The sequence below is a fragment of the Schistocerca americana genome, chromosome 4, assembly GCF_021461395.2.
Source record: "Schistocerca americana isolate TAMUIC-IGC-003095 chromosome 4, iqSchAmer2.1, whole genome shotgun sequence".
In the NCBI taxonomy this organism is placed as follows: Eukaryota; Metazoa; Arthropoda; class Insecta; order Orthoptera; family Acrididae; genus Schistocerca; species Schistocerca americana.
The window spans coordinates 254,184,910-254,207,999 of record NC_060122.1 but is presented as its reverse complement, the minus strand read 5'-3'; the positions used below and the strand labels follow the sequence as shown (position 1 = coordinate 254,207,999).

The 23,090-nt window shown below is 41.9% G+C and overlaps 1 protein-coding gene across 1 annotated transcript in view; it reads right to left on the bottom strand.

Annotated features, from left to right (window-relative positions):
* The window catches only part of LOC124613389 (vegetative cell wall protein gp1-like), a 179,309-nt gene extending 156,915 nt beyond the window's left edge, over positions 1 to 22,394 (bottom strand). The window contains exons 1-2 of the mRNA XM_047142092.1: positions 22,251 to 22,394; positions 17,390 to 17,453 (exon numbers count right to left, since the gene is read on the bottom strand). Coding sequence (XP_046998048.1) covers positions 17,390 to 17,453; positions 22,251 to 22,394 — 208 coding nt within the window. The remainder of the gene's footprint in view (positions 1 to 17,389; positions 17,454 to 22,250) is intronic.
* Between the last annotated feature and the right edge of the window lie 696 nt (positions 22,395 to 23,090).

Below are 23,090 nucleotides of genomic sequence, written 5' to 3'. Positions count from 1 at the left end.
ACCCTTCTTAAACACTGGTGCGACCTGCGCAATTTTCCAATCTGTAGGTACAGATCTATCGGTGAGCGAGCGGTTGTATGTGAGTGTTAAGTAGGGAGCTATTGTATCAGCGTAATCTGAAAGGAACCTAATCGGTATACAATCTGGACCTGAAGACTTGCCCGTATCAAGCGATTTGAGTTGCTTCGCAACCCCTAAGGTATCTACTGCTAAGAAACTCATGCTAGCAGCTGTTCGTGTTTCAAATTCTGGAATATTCCATTCATCTTCCCTGGTGAAGGAATTTCGGAAAACCGCGTTCAATAACTCCACTTTAGCGGCACAGTCGTCGGTAACAGTACCATCGGCACTGCGCAGCGAAAGTATTGACTGCGTCTTGACGCTTGTGTACTTTACATACGACCACAATTTCTTCGGATTTTCTACCAAATTTCGAGACAATGTTTCGTTGTGGAACCTATTAAAGGCATCTCGCATTGAAGTCCGTGCCAAATTTCGCGCGTCTGTAAATTTTAGCCAATCTTCGGGATTTCGCGTTCTTCTGAACTTCGCATGCTTTTTCCGTTGCCTCTGCAACAGCGTTCGGACCTGTTTTGTGTATCATGGGGGATCAGTTCCATCTCTTACCAATTTATGAGGTATGAATCTCTCAATTGCCGTTGCTACTATATCTTTGAATTTGAGCCACATCTCGTCTACATTTCCATAGTCAGTTCGGAAGGAATGGAGATTGTCTCTTAGGAAGGCTTCTAGTGACACTTTATCCGCTTTTTTAAATAAAATTATTTTGCGTTTGTTTCTGGTGGATTTGGAAGAAACGGTATTGAGCCTAGCTACAACGACCTTGTGATCACTAATCCCTGTATCAGTCATGATGCTCTCTGTCAGCTCTGGATTGTTTGTGGCTAAAAGGTTAAAAGGTCAAGTGTGTTTTCGCAACCATTTACAATTCGCGTGGGTTCGTGGACTAACTGCTCGAAATAATTTTCGGAGAAAGCATTTCTTGATTATGGAGCTCCCTTCGTGTTGTGTTGATGCTGACGATGTTGGCAAATGTTCAGATCTGAAATGACTTCTGCCGCTGTTGTCCTCTCATTTTTCGCCCCTTCAAACAATGTCTGTCACGATCGCTCACACACTTCAGTCCGCGTTATGATTTAGTGGATGATGTTTTTCTGCATTTCCCTTTAAGCGGTATAAATCGTCATTTACAGTGTCTCTCCGAAGGCCGAACACTTCGGCTACTTGGTTACAGAGGCTCCCACCATATGAGCACTAACAATTTTCCCACGTTCGAATTCACTTAGCTCCTACGTAATGAAAGTTCTCCCAGACACACAGAATACTGTTCCGAACATGGCTCACATTTACAACGTATTGAGGAGGTTACACAAGTGCCGTTCTTGGATAAATACAAGAGTGCAAAGTGCAGGCTTGGCTAGTGTCGCCGGCCGGAGTGGCCGAGAGGTTCTAGGCGCTACAGTCTGGAGCCGCGCGACCTCTACGGTCGAAGGTTCGAATCCTGCTTCGGGCATGGATGTGTGTGATGTCCTTAGGTTAGTTATATTTAAGTAGTTCTGAGTTCTAGGGGCTGATGACCTCAGCAGTTAAGTCCCATAGTGCTCAGAGCCATTTGAACCATTTGGCTAGTGTCCGCTTCTGTGTTCACCACACATTTCTCGCTGTGTTGCCATGTTTTCCTCCAATCCCTGTAACTGGATCAATAATATGACTGATTTTTGTACTTCTAAAATTCACTCTGTTAATATGGTAACTATGCACTGTGTGACATTTATTCGTGAAATTTCGTTTCTCTTCGTGAGTATGCAGACGTAAGTACTCTTTTCTGTGTACGGTGAATTCAGGCATTTCAGTGATCCGTAATCATTCAATTCAAAGTATACTTCTCTTAGTGTGTGATACACGCACTTCCGGACAGCCTCTTGAATCAGAAAGAGCCTCGCAGATCCTAGGGAGCCCCCTCCACGCTCAGAGCTTAAAGCCATCAAGTGCGCCTCGCTTGCTGTTTACCAGACGTGCTGAAACACGACTGCAGCGGATTAGCTGTGCACTCCCTCCCCATTCTTGTTTACTCTGTCTTGTTAAACGTTCCATATGGTTTTCCACATCTTGTTTTGTTTCTTTGTAACCTGTTTCTTATTTTGCACCCATTGGTGCTATAAATAGCACATCATGTTTATCATCCACTGATGTCAGACCCGTTTTGAAGCGCATTTAAGAGAAAGTATAATTTATTTTTACTTTTAATTACTATACATTTCAGCCACTTACGGTATTACATTGACAGTACTAGTTTTTACCTCTCAACAGTTCTTAATGTTGCTGGATCCAAAGCTAATCTGCTGTAGTTTGTAACGAGCTATTTATTCAGCGATGTTTGATGTTCCCTTTTTTTACTTATTTTGGAACATTTATCGATGGACAGAGACCACATCGCACCATCATGCATTCTTCATTGAGTTCTTGTTTTTCTTTTGTAACTTTCCCATGCATGCAACAAGACGATATATTACAGACCACTGGTGATGCTATACCTCAATAAAGCGAAACGCGTCTGGTGAAAAAAATCATGCATTTTTGTAGTTGCAACGGCGGATCAAAAATACCCTCATGAATTATAAAGCAACTACGGACACTATGACCACACAAATGAAGAATTTAATTAAGGTCCGTGTGCAACCTGGTTGGGGACAGAATATGCTAAGACGTTTTACTGGATCACGTATAAAGGATGTTCCACTAAACCCACTACGTCTCACGTCCAAGATTCAAATAACAATAAACGAAAAACTATACTATAATAGTATCGTTAAAAACATTTAGTTACCTGTTTATAAAATATGCTCGAAATCCAGAACGAAATTTTCACTCTGCAGAGGAGGGTGCGCTGATATGAAATTTCCTGGCAGATTAAAACTGTGTGCCGGACTGATACTCGGGACCTTTGCCTTTCGCCAGCAAGTGCTCTACTGCATCTATTTTTCTGATCGTGTTTTTTTTCGTAATTGTTCTTTGTATATGTTCGGGACGGACGTCCCATGACACCTGTTAACGTTCATCGTTCACTCAACGCAGCTAACTCTCTGACCGAACACGCGGAGCTACCGTGCCGCCACCGACTGAGCTACCCAAGCACGACTCACCATCCGCCCTCACAGCTGCAACTCTGCCAGTTTTACGCTGGAAGTGGTGGCCATGGGAATCGCTGACACCGAGTAATACGTTACCAGCAACACGGTTTAAATATGCAGGTGTGATGTTGTTAATTTCTCTAGTGCTGTTCGGTTTAAGATCGTCTACTGTCGAGGATTGCCAGCATACACTTTGCTTTTTAGTGTTCCCCATAAATAAAAATCACACGATGTTCAGGGAATACTTTTGGGAAAGTGGCTATACTTTGGTTGCAAGTGTGAGCGGTTGATGCATCTTGTTGGAATTCTGCGTACAGTTTCTCTGCATCTGTTAATTGTACATAGAAAGAGTGACAGATCTCTCCCGATATGTGGCACTGGATAAAGTGTAATTAAAAATTTGCGGCCAATAATGTCCCAGAAAACGCACATTAAGTACCTCTATTCCCTGAATGGAGAGGTTCTTCATGGGGAATATGTGTATTGTCTTGTGACCAGTGTCACATGTCCTGCAAATAAAACCAGACCTCATATGACATTAAGTAAAGTTAGGGTTCTTAGTAACCATTAGCAGTTGATGTTAACAGCTAGTTACAATAATGATCGCATTTTTCTCCTGATACTCAAATTTCAACTCTTGCGCCACACTCACACGACTGGGCTTTAATTTCATATCTTTAAGTACACGAAAACTGCAACCTTCTGTGGTAACCTCCTTACCAACTTGCGTGGACTTCTCGTAATGTCCATGTGGATTCTGTCTATAGTTTCAGGGGTCTTCGCCGTCGGTCGCTTATTCCTCTGCAGATTCTAAACGGATCCTACAGCCCTCCAGATCTTGAACAGATCTTGAATGGTGCTGGTAGTGGAGGAGTTTCCTACCAGGATACTTCGCTTGCAATATTTCCTTACATTCGTTGATGGAGGCTGTTCACGAGATCAGTTCGCTCTTCTAATGATAACTGACCCATTTCTGCAGCAACCCAGCAATACCAGCCTCTCACAACAACTGAGGCACGAACACAAAGAGCTGAACAACCTTCCGACAGAATACAATGTAGCCAACTTTCAAGGCGGTGTTGCCACTTCACAAACAATTCGACTAGAGATGATTAACCTGCACGTGGGGTACCGGCATTTTGTGGGGACACACTGGGAAGAGTATTGTACCTTTGAACACTTTTCAGATTTTAGCCTATATCCAGTACTGCAATAGAAGTTTAATATGTTTTCTTACACACTTTTTAAATGAATGCATTCACTTTTTGTGTGATGCAGGCTTTTTCCAAAAATTACAAACAATTCTGTATCAAAGTAAGGTTCTTCCAAATAGGAAAAGTCTCCCAAGCAACGACATGGTCATTTACCTTGAAACATAAATTCTGTTGAAAACTAAAAATGTTGCGGTGGAGAAAATATTCTCAGTAACGTTTTAATACTCTTTTTGTTAAATTACTATTCTACCGATACACCAATAAGCAGTAACCGCAATCAGATTAAACAGAAGTATTATCGAAAACCAGTCACAGTTAAATACATCTCGAAATACAAGCTAGTGGAAATAAGCACAAGTCTGCTTTTTAAAAAGAGGTAAAATTGTTAATATATTAAAGAAAGTCAGTTCATTTCTCAATACCACATGTTCCATGGCATAATAAGAACTTCTTTTTCAAGATACAGGATTATGCACAAACGTTCACACGTTTCGTAATTAGTTTCAAAAATGCGCTACTGGCCATTAAAATTGCTACACCACGAAGATGACGTGCTACACACGCGAATTTTAACCGACAGGAAGAAGGTGCTGTGATATGCAAATGATTCGCTTTTCAGAGCATTCACACAAAGGTTGGCGCCGGTGGCGACACCTACATCGTGCTGACATGAGGAAAGTTTCCAACCGATTTCTCATACACAAACAGCAGTTGACCGGCGTTGCCTGGTGAAACGTTGGTGTGATGCCTCGCGTATGGAGGAGAAATGCGTACCATCACATTTCCGACTTTGATAAAAGTCGGATTGTAGCCTATCGCGATTGCGATTTATCGTATCGCGTTGGCCGAGATCCAATGATTGTTAGCACAATATGGAATCGGTGGGTTCAGGAGGATAATACGGAACACCATGCTGGATCCCAACGGCCTCGTATCACTAGCAGTCGAAATGACAGGCATCTTATCCGCATGATTGTAACAGATCGTGCAGCCACGTCTCGATCACTGAGTCAACAGATGGGGACGTTTACAAGACAACAACCATCTGCACGAACAGTTCGACGACGTTTGCAGCAGGATGGACCATCAGCTCGGAGACCATGGCTGCGGCTACCCTTGATGCTACATCAGAGACAGGAGCGCCTGCGATGGTGTACTCAATGACGAACCTGTGTACGAATGGCAAAACGTCATTTTGTCGGATGAATACAGGTTCTGTTTACAGCATCATAATGGTCGCATTCGTGTTTGGCGACATCGCGGTGAACGCACTTTGGAAGCGTGTATTCGTCATCGCCGTGCTGGCGTGTCACCCAGCGTGATGATATGGGGTGCCATTGGTTACACATCTCGGTCACCTCATGTTCGCATTGACGGCACTTTGAACAGTGGACGTTACATTTCAGATGTGTTACGACCCGTGGCTCTATCCTTCATTCGATCCCTGCGAAACCCTACATTTCAGCAGGATAATTCACGACCGCATGTTGCATGTCCTGTACGGGCCTTTCTGGATACAGAAAATGTTCGACTGCTGCCCTGGCCAGCACATTCTCCAGATCTCTCACCAATTGAAAGCGTCTGGTCAATGGTGGCCGAGCAACTGACTCGCCACAATACGCCAGTCACTACTTTCGATGAACTGTGGTATCGTGTTGAAGCTGCTTGGGCAGCTGTTCCTGTACATGTCATCCAAGCTCTGTTTGACTCAATGCCCAGGCGTATCAAGGCCGTTATTACGGCCACAGGTGGTTGTTCTGGGTACTGATTTCTCAGGATCTATGCACCCTAACTGCATGAAAATATAATCACATGTCAGTTCTAGTATAATATATTTGTCCAATGAATACCCGTTTATCAACTGCATTTCTTCTTGGTGTAGCAATTTTAATAGCCAGTAGTGTATATAGAATTACACTCACAATAAAATTCAGTAACTGAAGAAATAACTTCTTCCAATTAGCTTTATTATATGAGGGCGTGCTGAAAAGTAATACCTTCAATTTTTTTGTGAAAACAAAGCTTTTTAAATAAAGCAATCATTATTGGCATTGTATGTCTTCATTCTTCATGTCTACATACACTCCTGGAAATGGAAAAAAAGAACACATTGACACCGGTGTGTCAGACCCACCATACTTGCTCCGTACACTGCGAGAGGGCTGTACAAGCAATGATCACACGCACGGCACAGCGGACACACCAGGAACCGCGGTGTTGGCCGTCGAATGGCGCTAGCTGCGCAGCATTTGTGCACCGCCGCCGTCAGTGTCAGCCAGTTTGCCGTGGCATACGGAGCTCCATCGCAGTCTTTAACACTGGTAGCGTGCCGCGACAGCGTGGACGTGAACCGTATGTGCAGTTGACGGACTTTGAGCGAGGGCGTATAGTGGGCATGCGGGAGGCCGGGTGGACGTACCGCCGAATTGCTCAACACGTGGGGCGTGAGGTCTCCACAGTACATCGATGTTGTCGCCAGTGGTCGGCGGAAGGTGCACGTGCCCGTCGACCTGGGACCGGACCGCAGCGACGCACGGATGCACGCCAAGACCATAGGATCCTACGCAGTGCCGTAGGGGACCGTACCGCCACTTCCCAGCAAATTAGGGACACTGTTGCTCCTGGGGTATCGGCGAGGACCATTCGTAACCGTCTCCATGAAGCTGGTCTACGGTCCCGCACACCGTTAGGCCGTCTTCCGCTCACGCCCCAACATCGTGCAGCCGGCCTCCAGTGGTGTCGCGACAGGCGTGAATGGAGGGACGAATGGAGACGTATCGTCTTCAGCGATGAGAGTCGCTTCTGCCTTGGTGCCAATGATGGTCGTATGCGTGTTTGGCGCCGTGCAGGTGAGCGCCACAATCAGGACTGCATACGACCGAGGCACACAGGGCCAACACCCGGCATCATGGTGTGGGGAGCGATCTCCTACACTGGCCGTACACCACTGGTGATCGTCGAAGGGACACCGAATAGTGCACGGTACATCCAAACCGTCATCGAACCCATCGTTCTACCATTCCTAGACCGGCCAGGGAACTTGCTGTTCCAACAGGACAATGCACGTCCGCATGTATCCCGTGCCACCCAACGTGCTCTAGAAGGTGTAAGTCAACTACCCTGGCCAGCAAGATCTCCGGATCTGTCCCCCATTGAGCATGTTTGGGACTGGATGAAGCGTCGTCTCACGCGGTCTGCACGTCCAGCACGAACGCTGGTCCAACTGAGGCGCCAGGTGGAAATGGCATGGCAAGCCGTTCCACAGGACTACATCCAGCGTCTCTACGATTGTCTCCATGGGAGAATAGCAGCCTGCATTGCTGCGAAAGGTGGATATACACTGTACTAGTGCCGACATTGTGCATGCTCTGTTGCCTGTGTCTATGTGCCTGTGGTTCTGTCAGTGTGATCATGTGATGTATCTGACCCCAGGAATGTGTCAATAAAGTTTCCCCTTCCTGGGACAATGAATTCACGGTGTTCTTATTTCAATTTCCAGGAGTGTATTTATAGCCCTCTGCCGCTAGAGGGCTTCGAACTGTAGCTTGTAACACGGCGGTGCGTAACGTAACTATGTCGATGGCAAACAGCACGCTGTAATCGTGTTTCGAATTCGAAGGGTTCGTCGCAATCTCTCCTTCAGCATGACAGTGCCACACCACACACGAGCGCTACGACATCTGCAACAATCGGGCGCCTTAGGTTCACTGGCATCGATCACAGTCTCGACTTGGTCCCTTTCGAATTTTATCTGTTTCCTTCCAGGACTTAACGTTGTGAGGAAGCTGTCCATGCAGAAATGAGGATGTGGCTTCGCAACAAACATTCTACTATGACGGTATCTGCAAACTAGTCTCTAATGAAGAATAAAGATAAAAATGTAAATAAAATCTGTTTTATTTAAAAATATGTAAGAGTTTTCACTTAAACAATTCAGAGACTTTTTTTTTTCAGGCTGCTCTTGTGTTATTGTGCCCTTAAATGTACAGAATTCGAAATATTGATAAATGCTGCAAAAACAAAGCGTCATGTCTCACAGTAACACAAACAGTAGAAAACCCTAAAACAGCTTATGGCAGCCACTGTTGTGTATCCCTTACGTGATTCTAAAATTGAACACTAAATTAAAACATCGACCAGGAAGCATCATAGTTCCTACGTACAACACTCGCCTCTATAAATACCAATGGATGAATTATATATCTTTCCTACGTTTTTGTCAATAATATGCTCCTTGATTAGCAACCTTACGTCCAAATTATCGGTATTTATTCAGCATTTTGTAGCTTTACTTTTATGAATGACTCTAGATATTAGTGCGTTAAGAAAGTTGTCAATATTATATAAATACACCTCTCGTCTGGCACAGATTCTCCGCGATTTGCAAGCTGTTGATGAACAGACAGACGTGGTTGAACAGATTTCCACAGAGGGATCTCCTAATAATGCTAGACGGTCTGAAACAATATTTCTTTACCACAACACTAAAATTTGTACGAAATTTTAGCCCACTTCGGAAAGTAGGAAGTAAACAGCCAACCATTCGCTAACTCTTTTGAAATCATTGTCTTCCATGTATGCAGAATAATCGTGTTCAAATGGTTCAAATGGCTCTGAGCTTAACTAAGCTAAGGACATCACACACATCCATGCCCGAGGCAGGATTCGAACCTACGACCGTAGCGGTCGCGCGGTTCCAGACTGAAGAGCTTAGAATCGCACGGCCACACCGGACGGCACTATAATCGTGTCCAGTAACAGTTATGTTGAACAGAAAACGGATAAAGATGTTTTTCATGTAATTTAATAGGCCAATTGTATGATCAAGAATCCAATATCAAAATACTGCTAATTTGGTTACATGTCATCATCACGTGCTATATGCCATTGCTACGTCTTATGTGGCAACTGCACACTATCCCCAAAAAACTGATTAGCAAACTCCAATCTCTACCACTGACAAAGAAAGCACAACTACGACAAAGATGAAGGGCAAGTCTCTATGTAGGGCTCTATCGAAACAATAGTCTTTTAATATACGAGGTGCGGCTAGAAAAAAACCGGACTGATGCTGGAAAAAACATTTATTTACAATTATTTACAATTTCATGTTATCTCCTTCAATGTGCTCTCCACCTCAGTCTCTACACCGCTCCATACGAATTTTCCACTGTTCATAGCAATGCTGCAGATCATTTTCGGTAAGTCCATACATTACTTCCGTCGCTTTTTCTTTTACTGCTTCAACAGTCTCAAATCTAGTTCCTTTCAAAGCTGACTTGACTTTAGGGAAAAGAAAAAAGTCACAGGGGGCCAAATCAGGTGAGTAGGGTGGATGATCTAAGATGGGAATGTTGTGTTTTGCCAAAAACGTCTTCACTGACAACGCACTGTGAGCTGGGGCATTGTCTTGGTGAAGGATCCATGACTTTTTTCTCCACAAATCGTTCCGTTTTCTCCGTACTCGCTCACGTAGGGTAGCCAGGACGCTAATGCAGTAATGCTGATTCACTGTTTGTCTCTCTGGTACCCAATCAATGTGCACAATCCCTTTGATGTCAAAAAAAAAAAAAAAAAAAAAAAAAAACAATCATCATTGCCTTGAATCTCGATTTTGACATTCGTGCTTTTTTTTGTCGTGGAGAACCAGGAGTTTTCCAGTGCATCGATTGGCGTTTAGTTTCGGGATCGTAAGTAAAAAACCTCGATTCATCGCAAGTAATAACATTTTGTAAGAAGGTGGGATCACTTTCAATGTATTCCAGGATGTCAGAACAAATCATTCTTCGGCGTTCCTTCTGTTCAATTGTGAGACACTTTGGAACCATTTTTGAACACACTTTGTTCATGTTGAAACTTTCATGAAGAATCTGCCTAACACTTTCCTTGTCAACTCCTGTTAACTCAGACACTGCTCTGATTGTTAAACGGCGATCTTGTCGAACAAGTTTACCGATTTTTTCAATGTTTGCATCAGTTTTTGCTGACAATGGTCTGCCAGTGCGAGTATCATCACTGGTGTCTTCGCGGCCATCTTTAAATCGTTTAAACCACTCAAACACTTGTGTTCGCGATAAACTATCATCGCCGTACGCTTGTAACATTACAAACGTTTCACTTGCAGATTTTCCTAGTTTGAAACAAAATTTGATGTTAACACGCTGTTCTTTCTGTACACTCAACATTTTCCGACGCACAGACAAAATGTCAACTACTTAAAACAGACGCCACGGGCAGACTGAGTGCAGGAGGCAGATGAAACTCGAGCAGTAGGCGGAGCGAGAGTCACGTGACAGGCCACGCGACTTTCAGCCTTATTGCATTCGTTTTATTGTTTCGCCAGTACTAGTCCGGTTTTTTTCTAGCCACACCTCGTACAAACAACAAATTTAAAAACACTGGAATATTACAAGAATACTACGGTTTCTAAAAACACGTTGTATGAATTCGGTATCTGTTTTGTGTATTTCGTTGCTGCCGTATGGCTGAATTAAATATGTCTGTTGTAAAAGTAAACCAAACTGGTTAGTAATGAACAAGTCACTAACTGTCATAAGTTAATTCCATTACATAGCTAAAAGAATTAAGTAAATACAGGGTGTTTATAAGTAGTTATACAAAATTTACCTTTAACTGTGAAAAGGTAAATAAGTTACTGAAATGTTTGATATAGCACTGAGTACAGTATATTTTCAAGTTTTATTTACGAATGTTCAGTGTGGCTACCTTCTGTAACACGAGAAATGTCTCTTCTGATTTCTTGCCAAATCCTATGAAGCAAGTATGGCTGTCTGGTGGTAAAGTTTTTGTTATCCGTTGTAGCTTGTCTTTGTGGTCATGACTTGCGATATATAGTCCTCAATTGTCATTGAATAGTAGCAGAGGATTTGGTTTCATGAAACCATAAACGACACCGTGCACACTCTCTACAGTTTTTACGGTTCCATGATGACTGTTGGAGTAACTCTCCTGCCGGCCGGTGTTGCCGAGCGGTTCTAGGCGCTACAGTCTGGAATCGCGCGACCGCTACGGTCGCAGGTTCGAATCCTGCCTCGGGAATGGATGTGTGTGATGTCCTTAGGTTAGTTAGCTTTAAGTAGTTCTAAGTTCTAGGGGACTGATGACCTCAGAAGTTAAGTCCCATAGTGCTCAGAGCCATTTGAACCATTTAGTAACTCTCCTGCGCATGCCACCTAGCGGGAACTTTCGGAACTAACAGTGTTAGACGGACTGCTCCGACCGATCTTTCTATTAAGAAGGATGTTTTATTACCTGTAAACTTGTTCAGTAGTGGGTTTACTTCAAACTCACAGATGAGTAGTCAAGGATTTGTTGAGAACTAAGTGGAAATTAAGTTCATTAAATATCTCGGCTCGCTGGTGATTACGATACTCGTTTCTGAGGTCCTACAGCACCACGGTTCATGTCAACTGACCGTAAATGCCAAAAAAAGGGCAGATAATGCCGAGTAAAGACATAAAAATTTTCTTCTTGACATCTCTCTTACGTAATATCTTGTTGTGTATTATGATGGGGACAGCTGTATATGGATGATGACTGAAGAATACTTTTTGAAATATAAATTATCACTTACAAGAGAGAGGGTCTATCACACCACTAAATGCAGCTCACAATGAATGAAACTATGTAGTGCAGATTTATCACACCAGTTGTTGACTGTGATACAGGGACAATTTCTGACCTATCGATAGTGCTGAGGTTCGTGCTCGTCAAATGCTGTTACTTTGTTATATAAAATTATGCGTAGCTGTTAACAATAGTTTTAGCAGAATGAATCCTAAAGTCTACAGTGGAAAATACAGTACGTTTCTCGAACAATTTTCCTTGGAGTGCCCAGTGATTCATACGTCCCTCTAGTGAAATATTGAAAGTTATTTGCTTTAATTAGCTAGCGACAAAAAAACTGGATGGAATCAGATGCGGGAATCAGCATAATCAATAATTTCTTGCTTCGTTACTAACACGGTGTTGCATGGCCGTGTGAAGGAATATCAGTGCTTCAGCCCAGTACGTGCGTTGCAATGACTCATTAAAGTATTGGACTCCATAAAATGAATCGAGTACAAACAAAGGTTTTGTTGTTGACCTTGCAATACGTATTCAATGCTGCAACAATGACGGCCGTCAATAGCCTTACTTTATTAGTAACTCCAAACTACGTCCGTCGCTCGCCGTTACAAAGCTGCGAAAACATTTAAAATCAGGTTAGCACAAGGAATAATGAATGTAAATGCATTGCAGCATTAAATCATACGTAATTAAGTTATACAGAGATAAAACAAGACCGTGTGGTGGAACCGGTTTATAGTATTTCGTGACTTTAATTACTTATAAATGATATTTCAGGTAGACCAAAAAAATATAAAACCAGTTACCTATTGTCAGCGTAACAATTCGTTTGATCTCAAAAATGATTATCTCAGCTAATATTTGTCACTCTGCTAAAGAAATCTCCACTTGGCGTTGTGTAGAAATGTTGCCTGTAAAGTCGTGTGAGTGGCACTAAACTGCATATCATTTATCAGATTTTACATAACTGTTACTTAACATGGAAGCCCTTTTCTTTCGCAAAAGGAACATTTAGTCTCAAAATACTACCCGCGCACAACACTGGCGTATGTCTCCTATTAAAATGTTTCATGTAAATCGTCCGAAATAATTAGGCTTCATACATCAGCAAATAACAAATTGATATTACATATCGTGCTGTGAGCACTACTTTTAAAGATTCAATCTGAGTTGAATTCTCTCTTTTAAAGTAGATTCCATACATTTATTTCTAACAACATTTATGTTTGTTAAAATTCTCGATTCAAAATTGCCGCCGAGATATTTTTGCTAAGATGGCGGCAGACGATAGTCAATTTGTCTACTGTTATTCTCGGTTTATGTTGTCAAGATAATATATTTAGATAAAACTCTTTAAGCCTTTTATCTCTATTCTTTAGCATTTAAAATCATTGTCAGTGATGAATACCGACATATATGTTATACCAGCTACTAGTAAACTCCGCTGTAAAATGACTGCGCACCTAATTGCAGAGCTGAAAATTAACACTTAAAATCATAAAGTAGATTGGATTACAATCGAAATAAATACAAATCCACGTCTAGACAATAGCGACTCTAATTCTCAAATAATAATTAACAATATATAGTTACAGGCTTTCTCTTTACAGACCTCACACGTCTCACGTCCGAACAGTTCATCTGTCAGCACAGGAAGAACAACTGAACCACAATTATCACAGATAACAAAAAAATTATAATTGTCATTGTCCATGAGTGTAGTTCTCTGATAATAATTGTAATTCACACAGAAATTAAATTATTACAGAAATAATGAAATAATTATCGTCATTTTTACACGATACAGTCCTTTTATACGTAGAATCGATAATATTTGTTGAAGTTTGTTCACTTAGTTCATTTTAACATCTTGTGGCTAGAACATAGTGTCGTTGATATTACAACCGCCTTATGCTTTTTGTGAAGAGGGGAGAGGCACCAGACAGAAAAAGACAAATGACGCTGAGCCAGACCCAGCAATTGTTTTTTAAAAAAAATTCGTAATGAAAAGATAACACAGGTATTGCTTATACTACTGACATCAGTAATCTGGTAGTGGCCAAAGAGGCTCATATTTCGTTTCTCGCCTAATTACAACATGGCTGCCACGAAATGTCACGAATACATATAATGAAAATACTTTCCAATTCTGCTCCCACATCATCGATTCATCGCATGTTGGTATAGAGTTATAAGACAGAAATAAATAAAAATACTTTTATAACGTAAAGACTTCTGGAACCTTCCTTGCCTAAAAACAACATGGCGGACCATGTGGATGACAAGAATCGGCAGACACGTCGAATTTCCAAGCCCTAAGAACATCCAGATAGTATAGAGAGAGGTCACTGGCAGATGATTACAGCATTATCTCAGATCTAGATAGTTGTGAATGTTCTTTTGTAATGTTCTGTTATACAGGCCCCTTGAAAGGCGTTGGCACCGTTCATCTTGTCGATTTGACGATGCCATTCAACGAGTAGTCACTAGATATACACACTCACGTACGGGAGTTCGTTGTTATAGCCTATTATTGTTACAGTTTTCTCGTATTCATAATCAGCATTCTTACTTCATTTTATATTTAAATCGTTCAATACAAACTACGTTCTATGCACACATGCAAATTGGTTTGTGTAATTAACATAAACTAAGATCTTCATAGTTCATAGATCTCGTTATTTTTCACTCTGAGTATTGCAATTATATAAATGATATAGAGAGGAAAAAATGTTCGATTTTTTTACTTCTTGAATATTGAATACTGGTGTAATTGTTAATCTAAAAAATAACTTGAAATAATTTAGCTGACACATTTTCAACCTTTAACGAATTGAACCCACAGGTAGGTCTAGGTTACGTCGTTGGTTGTCGGATGGTACCAACCAGGACAGGATCCAGGTTTTGAGATTTGTGGTTGGAGTGGGGCAAGACATCACAGATCAGCCGGGCTGTCACTCGTGGAGGCATCAGGTGTTGAGAGGGGCTAGTTTCATGGAACAATAGTACAGTAGGATCAGAACGCCACGACACAACTCGTAGTGGTTGTCCTGTTCTGAAGGTTTTTATGACAAACACAAAGTTTTCCAGACGAGACAGACGTAGATCATATAACAAATACATACAGTATTAGGAGATTCGTGCGTTTTTATTTTTATTATTATGGAGACATCGATATATAGTTGATTTTTCATGTTTTATGTTGTAGCGGAAGTTATTATTTCTTTGTTTATAACCCCATTGTGCACCCAATCTGGCTTAACTTCAGTAAGGTTCACAACAAGCACAGTAAGCGTCCACGTCACGCATATTTTCGTGTTTATCCTAGTCACCGGTCGAAGTGGCCGTGCGGTTCTAGGCGCTTCAGTCTGGAACAGCGTGACCGCTGCAGTCGCAGGTTCGAATCCTGCCTCTGGCACGGATGTGTGTGATGTCCTCAGGTTAGTTATGTTTAAGTAGTTCTAAGTTCTAGGGGACTGATGACCTCAGATGTTAAGTACCATAGTGCTCAGAGCCATTTTTTATCCTAGTCGTTTCATTTGAATGCCTTTAAAGATTCCGCGTGAGCGGCACTCATTCCGACAATCAAGTTTGTTTTGAGACACTGAAATTGTCGCCGGGTACAGGCACGGGTAATGCTCAGTCAATTATCGAAACAGCACTGTGGTTACTGTGTTTGCGTGCTTGCATATACAAGGTGTTACAAAAAGGTACCGCCAAACTTTCAGGAAACATTCCTCACACACAAAGAAAGAAAATATGTTATGTGGACATGCGTCCGGAAACGCTTACTTTCCATGGTAGAGCTCATTTTATTTCTTCTCTTCAAATCTCATTAATCATGGAATGGAAACACACAGCAACAGAACGTACCAGCGTGACTTCAAACACTTTGTTACAGGAAATGTTCAAAATGTCCTCCGTTAGCGAGGATACATGCATCCACCCTCCGTCGCATGGAATCCCTGATGCGCTGATGCAGCCCTGGAGAATGCCGTATTATATCACAGCGGTCGACAATACGTGCACGATGAGTCTCTACATTTGGTACCGAGGTTGCGTAGACAAGAGCTGTCAAATGCCCCCCTAAATGAAAGTCAAGAGGGTTGGGGTCAGGAGAGCGTGGAGGCCATGGAATTGGTCCACCTCTACCAGTCCATCGGTCACCGAATCTGTTGTTGAGAAGTGTACGAACACTTCGACTGAAATGTGCAGCAGTTCCATCGTGCATGAACCACATGTGTTGTACTTGTAAAGGCACATGTTCTAGTAGCACAGGTAGAGTACCCCGTATGAAATCATGATAACGTGCTCCATTGAGCGTAGGTGGAAGAACATGGGGCCCAATCAAGACATCACCAACAATGCCTGCCCAAACGTTCACAGAAAATCTGCGTTGATGACGTGATTGCACAATTGTGTGCGGATTCTCGTCAGCCCACACATGTTGATGGTGAAAATTTACAGTTTGATCACGTTGGAATGAAACCTCATCCGTAAAGAGAACGTTTGCACTGAAATGAGGATTGACACATTGTTGGATGAACCATTCGCAGAAGTGTATCCGTGGAGGCCAATCAGCTGCTGATAGTGCCTGCACACGCTGTACATGGTACGGAAACAACTGGTTCTCCCGTAGCACTCTCCATACAGTGACGTGGTCAACGTTACCTTGTACAGCAGCAACTTCTCTGACGCTGACATTAGGATTATCGTCAACTGCACGAAGAATTGCCTCGTCCATTGCAGGTTTCCTCGTCGTTCTAGGTCTTCCCCAGTCGCGAGTCATAGTCTGGAATGTTCCGTGCTCCCTAAGACGCCGATCAATTGCTTCGAACGTCTTCCTGTCGGGACACCTTCGTTCTGGAAATCTGTTTCGATACAAACGTACCGCGCCACGGCTATTGCCACGTGCTAATCCATACATCAAATGGGCATCTGCCAACTCCGCATTTGTAAACATTGCACTGACTGCAAAACCATGTCCGTGATTAACACTAACCTGTTGATGCTACGTACTGATGTGCTTGATGCTAGTACTGTAGAGCAATGAGTCCCACGTCAGCACAAGCACCGAAGTCAACATTACCTTCCTTCCAGTGGGCCAACTGGCGGTGAATCGAGGACGTACAGTACATACTGACGAAACAAAAATGAGCTCTAACATGGAAATTAAGCGTTTCCGGACACATGTCCACATAACATATTTTCTTTATTTGTGTGTGAGGAATGTTTCCTGAAAGTTTGGCCGTACCTTTTTGAGACACCCTGTATGGTATTCCTAACGTGGCCATACGTCCCGCGTTGGGAGGGGCAGTCCCGCTTACAGGCGTCTGTCCTGTTGTCTCCAGCTAGAGCAAAAGTGTCCCAATTTTGCAGAAAGACCAAATGATCATTGATTAGACGTACACCGTACCTGCCTATGTTCATTACCTTCGAAACGCACGGGTGACGGCGGCAGCGGGGGCGGCGCGGAGAGGAGGGAGCGAGTCACATGCTAGAGCAAGACAGATGCTGCCGCTTACCTCAGCCAACAATCACATCGCGCGAGTGCGAACTTTCCGTGCGGCAACATTGTTTAGTTTTAGTTTGTCTTGGAATGTTGGGGCGCACGTGCACAAATAGTTCATTCAACGTTTTCGTGTTAGCAACATTACAAAAATGCGTAAATGCAAGTTTACCATTAATATTACTTTGCAAAGTAAGTATCCATTTATAAAATACAGTAGTGCTGCATCAGATATTCGTGTGAAAAGTGTCGTACTGATTTTAGTCTTGTCGTGGTTGTGCCAGCGATATCGAGAAACATTTAAAAACACAGGCTTTCTGACCAAGCTACTGCTTCTAGCTCGACAATGCTTACTTTTTGTTTTTCGTAAGAACCTGTGGCGATATAAATAAAAAACATTTTACAATTTAAATCCCACGTCATTGTTGATTTAATCAGAGTTCTCACCTTAGACGTAGAATTAGTCCTTCTGCCACAATATTAATTCATTAGTCGCCATCGATGTTCTTCTCTTTGTTGACCGTGTGTACCATCATGAGTCGGCATCGGTTCACTTCACGAAGACGGTGGAAACCAAGGAATACAATGCTATGTTGCTTTAAATAATTTTCGTAACACTTCAATACTTTTCACTATTTTTTATTCACAACACAATAAGACTTGCTGTGCTCGTCGCACAAACCATAATTACCAACCATATGGCTGCCTTTCCGCACAGTCCAAAAATCACGTCCATCCTCCACAAGGCAACAATCGAAAGTGTCCCTTAGCTCCTTGGAGTATCAAACAAAAGAGAATCCAATGTGAACTTTACAAAGATTATAATATACATGCCTCTCAATTTATCTTGGGCGCAGCTTTTAAGATATTGTATGTCTCTGCATAGGAATGTGTCATTACAACTGCCCCCTTACTGTATACTGTCACTAGAAAATTTTATTTGATTGACAGGATACAGTAGTCGACCTTGCAATTGATAGGTTTTGGGGTCTTTTATTTACACACTTCTTTTTTATTGTCTCATTTTCATGGCACTGTGAATTCTTTGGTATTTCTGAGTGTGTGTCAGTTTTTTGGTATACTTATGCTAATATTTACAAACCTTAATCCTAATATACAAAGTTCTGGTTAATACTGAGAAAATGACATCATGTAGTAAAGTTTGTACAATAAAATATACACTGAATACAACGTTACATACAAATGTTTCCTTCCTCATCAGAGGTGAAAATTAAGTCCTTGTATTGCTTTCTGTATTTATTCTGGGACGACGAGCTTAGTTCGCTAGCCCGTGTTGAATATGGGCGGGTGATACGCGCGCCTGATTGTTTAGTCGTCCGTTAGCGGGCGACGTTGGTTGAATGCGCGCGCCAGTGCACTGAATATACACCGACGTGCGGGTACCGTCGAGACTTCCGAACCTCAGTATGCGTGTGCTTTTTGTAGTTCCTTCCAGTACTTAGACTGGATACGACGAGGTACACTGGAATATGTGCCCCGAAGAACACACCACACTATGTGCGAGGCGGAGGACGATCCCGTCGATTCAGCGCCTGGTAAGAAGCGTACCATGTCAAACTTGTTTGGCATTGTCCTTTCCTACTGTGACGCCATGGGTCGTTTGACGATACAAGCTTCAATTTTCGATGTCACTTGTTTAGGCTCGCTGACACTTGCAACGTAGCACTACTTTGCACAATTTTAATTTCTGCACACACCACTTTAACCGCGAGTATTGCGATCGAAACTTCCTTTTCACTACACTTTTTTTTTCTTCGCATTAACCCCTTTTACCTATTGTACTGAGATTCATTCCCCTCAATACTTCTGGTCAATGCACATAATTTGTAAGTCACGGGACTTGGCATGAAATACAAAATACATCACATACAAAGGAATAACATATAATACATACAATACATTGTTTACATTAACTACAGGAAAAAACTATCGACTAAAATTGAAAAATTTTTGACCACTCATAGTGGCTTCTTCGTCTTGGATTTTACTGACACACACACACTCGCCTTTTTCCATTAATCTGTTAGAAGGAACAAGTCCTTTGTTTTCCTTCTTGAACTCGAGTATAAGTTAAGGTTTACCTCCGTTACGTATTCTTCATACGCAAGCATGCAGAGAATACAGCTGTAGCCGCTCCACTGAAGCTTGGGAAGGGAATTTTCTACCTTCTACTTAGGGTAGTGGCAACGACTACGTGTATGCTACGGTTTTTTGCGTATAAAATCTGAAAATGCACGAAATAATCATTTATATGCAGCATAACCCTAATATGTACAGTGTTTTGTGCTTAAGCACGTTCTGGTGTGCTTGTAAATCATTACCTCTAATAGAACGTCCTACCTTAACATGGACATATAAACATACAATCTTGAAGTTCAGGGTGTAGCTACTATTAATATGTACAGTGTTTCATAATAGCGGCACGCCCTTGTGTGCGTGTATCATCTTCAATTAAAGTGCGCTTATAGGCGTCTTGTGTTATCATGGGAGAAAAAATAGACATTTTAATGCATCGGTTGTCATGAAAATCTATGTACACGAATAATCACACTTTCATAGCTTCAGTGCAGCTTGAAATTCTGTATGACATTTTTTTTTCATAGTTTATTTTATAGACGATTCCTTTGCTTACAGGTCGTCGATCACACTACTTACCTGTTTCTCGTATAGCGGCGATGTCATTTTCATTCTTCGTGACCGTAAATCGTTATATGTATGAAAGATATAATTTTAACATGATTTATCCTTTCATGTTTCAAGTGGGTAAAGTAATTCATACCTTCCTTCTGCATACATGAGTGAAGCATCGCTAATGTTGCACTTTGTATCAGGTTTTTCGCATTTTCTCGTAAACTCGTAGAGTCTTACGGTTTTAATTAAGTTGTTTCTTGACGTTAGGTATACCTGTTTATACGAGGTTGTCTTACAGTTTAATTTCCTTATACACTTCTACGTTGTTTAAGTTCCGTACATGTACAGGGCTTCTTTCGCCTTTCACACGTTCATACATACGTTTATACACAAAAAAATATCTACCACTATAATATACACTTTGCTGGTGGGACCCTTTTTCGGTACCCTGCACCATTCCTTCAATATTCCAAAATAATTCAGGGTGTGCTGAGCATCGTCCCTTATACTAATGATACTTACAACTAAATATTTCTTCTTACATACATAACTGCCTTACGGTCCATTAATGTGCAACATTCCCTATTTTCCTCCTTTACACTTTAGCTTTCGTACATGTACCCTCGTGTATAGCTTATATATTCTACAAAGTTGTTTGCTGAGTGCTTCAGGTGTTTCCTAACGTTAATGTGTGTCTCTCTCTCTATAAACCCTAGGTATTTGTTTTGAGAGCGATTCAGTTCATTACTCACGCTGCATAGGTCTGTTTATTATGACCCTATTTTAAAGCTTGTGTCACTCTTTTCCTTAGTCACAAAAATTCCCGCGTTTACCTTGTTGTTCATTCTGAAAATCGCTAGCTACTGTGTAATGTAAATGTATGCGTTATCTCTTTGATTTCCTCTTTGCTGCTTTTTCCCTATATGTAATTGTGTGCTGTTCTCGTGTACATAGCCTTTCTTCCGGTTATATATCTGCATTATTTATTTATTTATTTATTTATTTATTTTTCTATTTTCTTTCTCCTTCCGTACAAGCTAAGATTTCACTCAGTATAATACAGGTATAATATTACAATACCGTCCATGACCAGTATGTACTTGTATGTTCACTTTTATTACGTAATACCAGCTTATAATTAAATTTTCTAAGTTACTATTTACAAGACTTGTGTACCCTTTCCTTTCTTGTTTTTGAATGACTTTCGTCTCTGTGTCTCATAGTAAGAGTGGTCTCAAAACTTTTAAACGTTCCGCGCATGCGCGCTTACGTACCACGACTGGACTGCAGGCGCGGGGAAAACTCTGCATTGTTGGTGAACATTATTCGTGATAGCCACCATCGTGTAATAGTCACGTGACACCTGGACTCGACCGCGCATGCGCCTTCGCGCTTTGTATACGCTCAGCTGATCGGACATGGAAGGGGGGAAGATTTCTCCCCGGCTCGCTGCCTACAGCGCGGCCAATGACCTCGTCTTGACATGCAGCTATCGCATGCTCATGAGCTGAGCGTTGGATTGCAACTTCGACGTGTGGTTTGTTGCTCGTCTCAAGCGAACAAACTCTGACCTTCGCGCTAATTTGTCTTTGTTCCCCTCTCTTAAATAACTGAGTTAGACTACAAAAGTACTGTATGGTTTATTTCATAGTGTTAAGACTCACAGTAACACATGTTTCATTAGGTTTGGTTAAATATGCGTTTTTAAGCTGGCATATGCCCCCAGTTGTTCGCAAGTTTCTTAGGTTAATGACAGCAATTTTACTATGTGATCCAAGGTTGTACAATTTCAATTTTGCTAAAATAACATATAACCTTTAATGAAAAAATTCCTTGATATCCTTGTGGGGTTATAACCCTTTCACCTTGCCCGTTCGTGTCCTGGGTGAGGTTTGTCTATTATAATGAAATGGCCATCATACAAAAACTGCCACTTAATACTTTTTGACTTGTTACTACAGCTGTCAAGATTTTACAATTTTCCGTTGGCAACACTGGTTCTTTTAATGCTTTCGAAACTTCTTTAAATAAACTGTTAGAAATAATATTCGCAGATGCGCCTGTATCTAAAATTACGTTGGTAATTATAGTTCCTATCTTTGCTGTTATTACAGCCTGCACGAGGTCACTTACCTTGTCTGGTGCTTTCATCTCTTCTTCACATAGATCATCTTCTACGGTCGCATCCTGATCATATCTTAAAAATAATTGCCTAAGATGTAATGTGTGCTTGTTTGTGCCCCCTGTTGTCAAACCGGTCGGCCGGTGGGGGCTCATTACGACCGATTGTTGTTTACCGGGGGAGACAAAGGCGTTGCTTCAGTACTGTCCGTTACCTCTACAAAGTGTACTGAGTGGTTATTCTGTCACCAATTAGTTTCCGGACCGCTGCGTGCAACATTTTCTTGCGACCGGCCGTCGCTATTCCTCCTTAGTCTATCATTCCTATTACTGTAACTATTGTAATTTTCATTTGTGTGCCGCCTTTCATCACGCGGGCCTGACCAATCATTCACGTGATTTCTATCATTTCCATACCGGCGTGGACCGTAATCTGTACTATACCTTCGGTCTTCACGTCTCTGTGGCGCCGAATTCCTCCGATTCCCGTAATTCCAGGTTCCATTATTTGGCCTTGTCGCATACGGATGCCAACTGTGTGGGTTTTGTCCACTGCCATTAAAATGATATCCGTTACCGTTGTTTTGATTGGTTCCGGAATATTCATTCCGATTACTTGTGCTCGGCTCTTCGTATATTAGATCAATTGAGTCAAGCGCGGAAAGAAAGTAGTCAAGGTCGTTTTCCGGTATGGTTACCAATTTTTCGCGTAAATTCGCGGGTAGTCTGTTTTTCAGAATTTTGAGAACGTCTACGTGCGGTATTGGATTGTTCCAATAGCGCGTCTTATTCAAGTACTTTTCGAAATACTTCCTCAACCCGCCGTTTTTTAGGTTGAACGGTTGTGGGTTG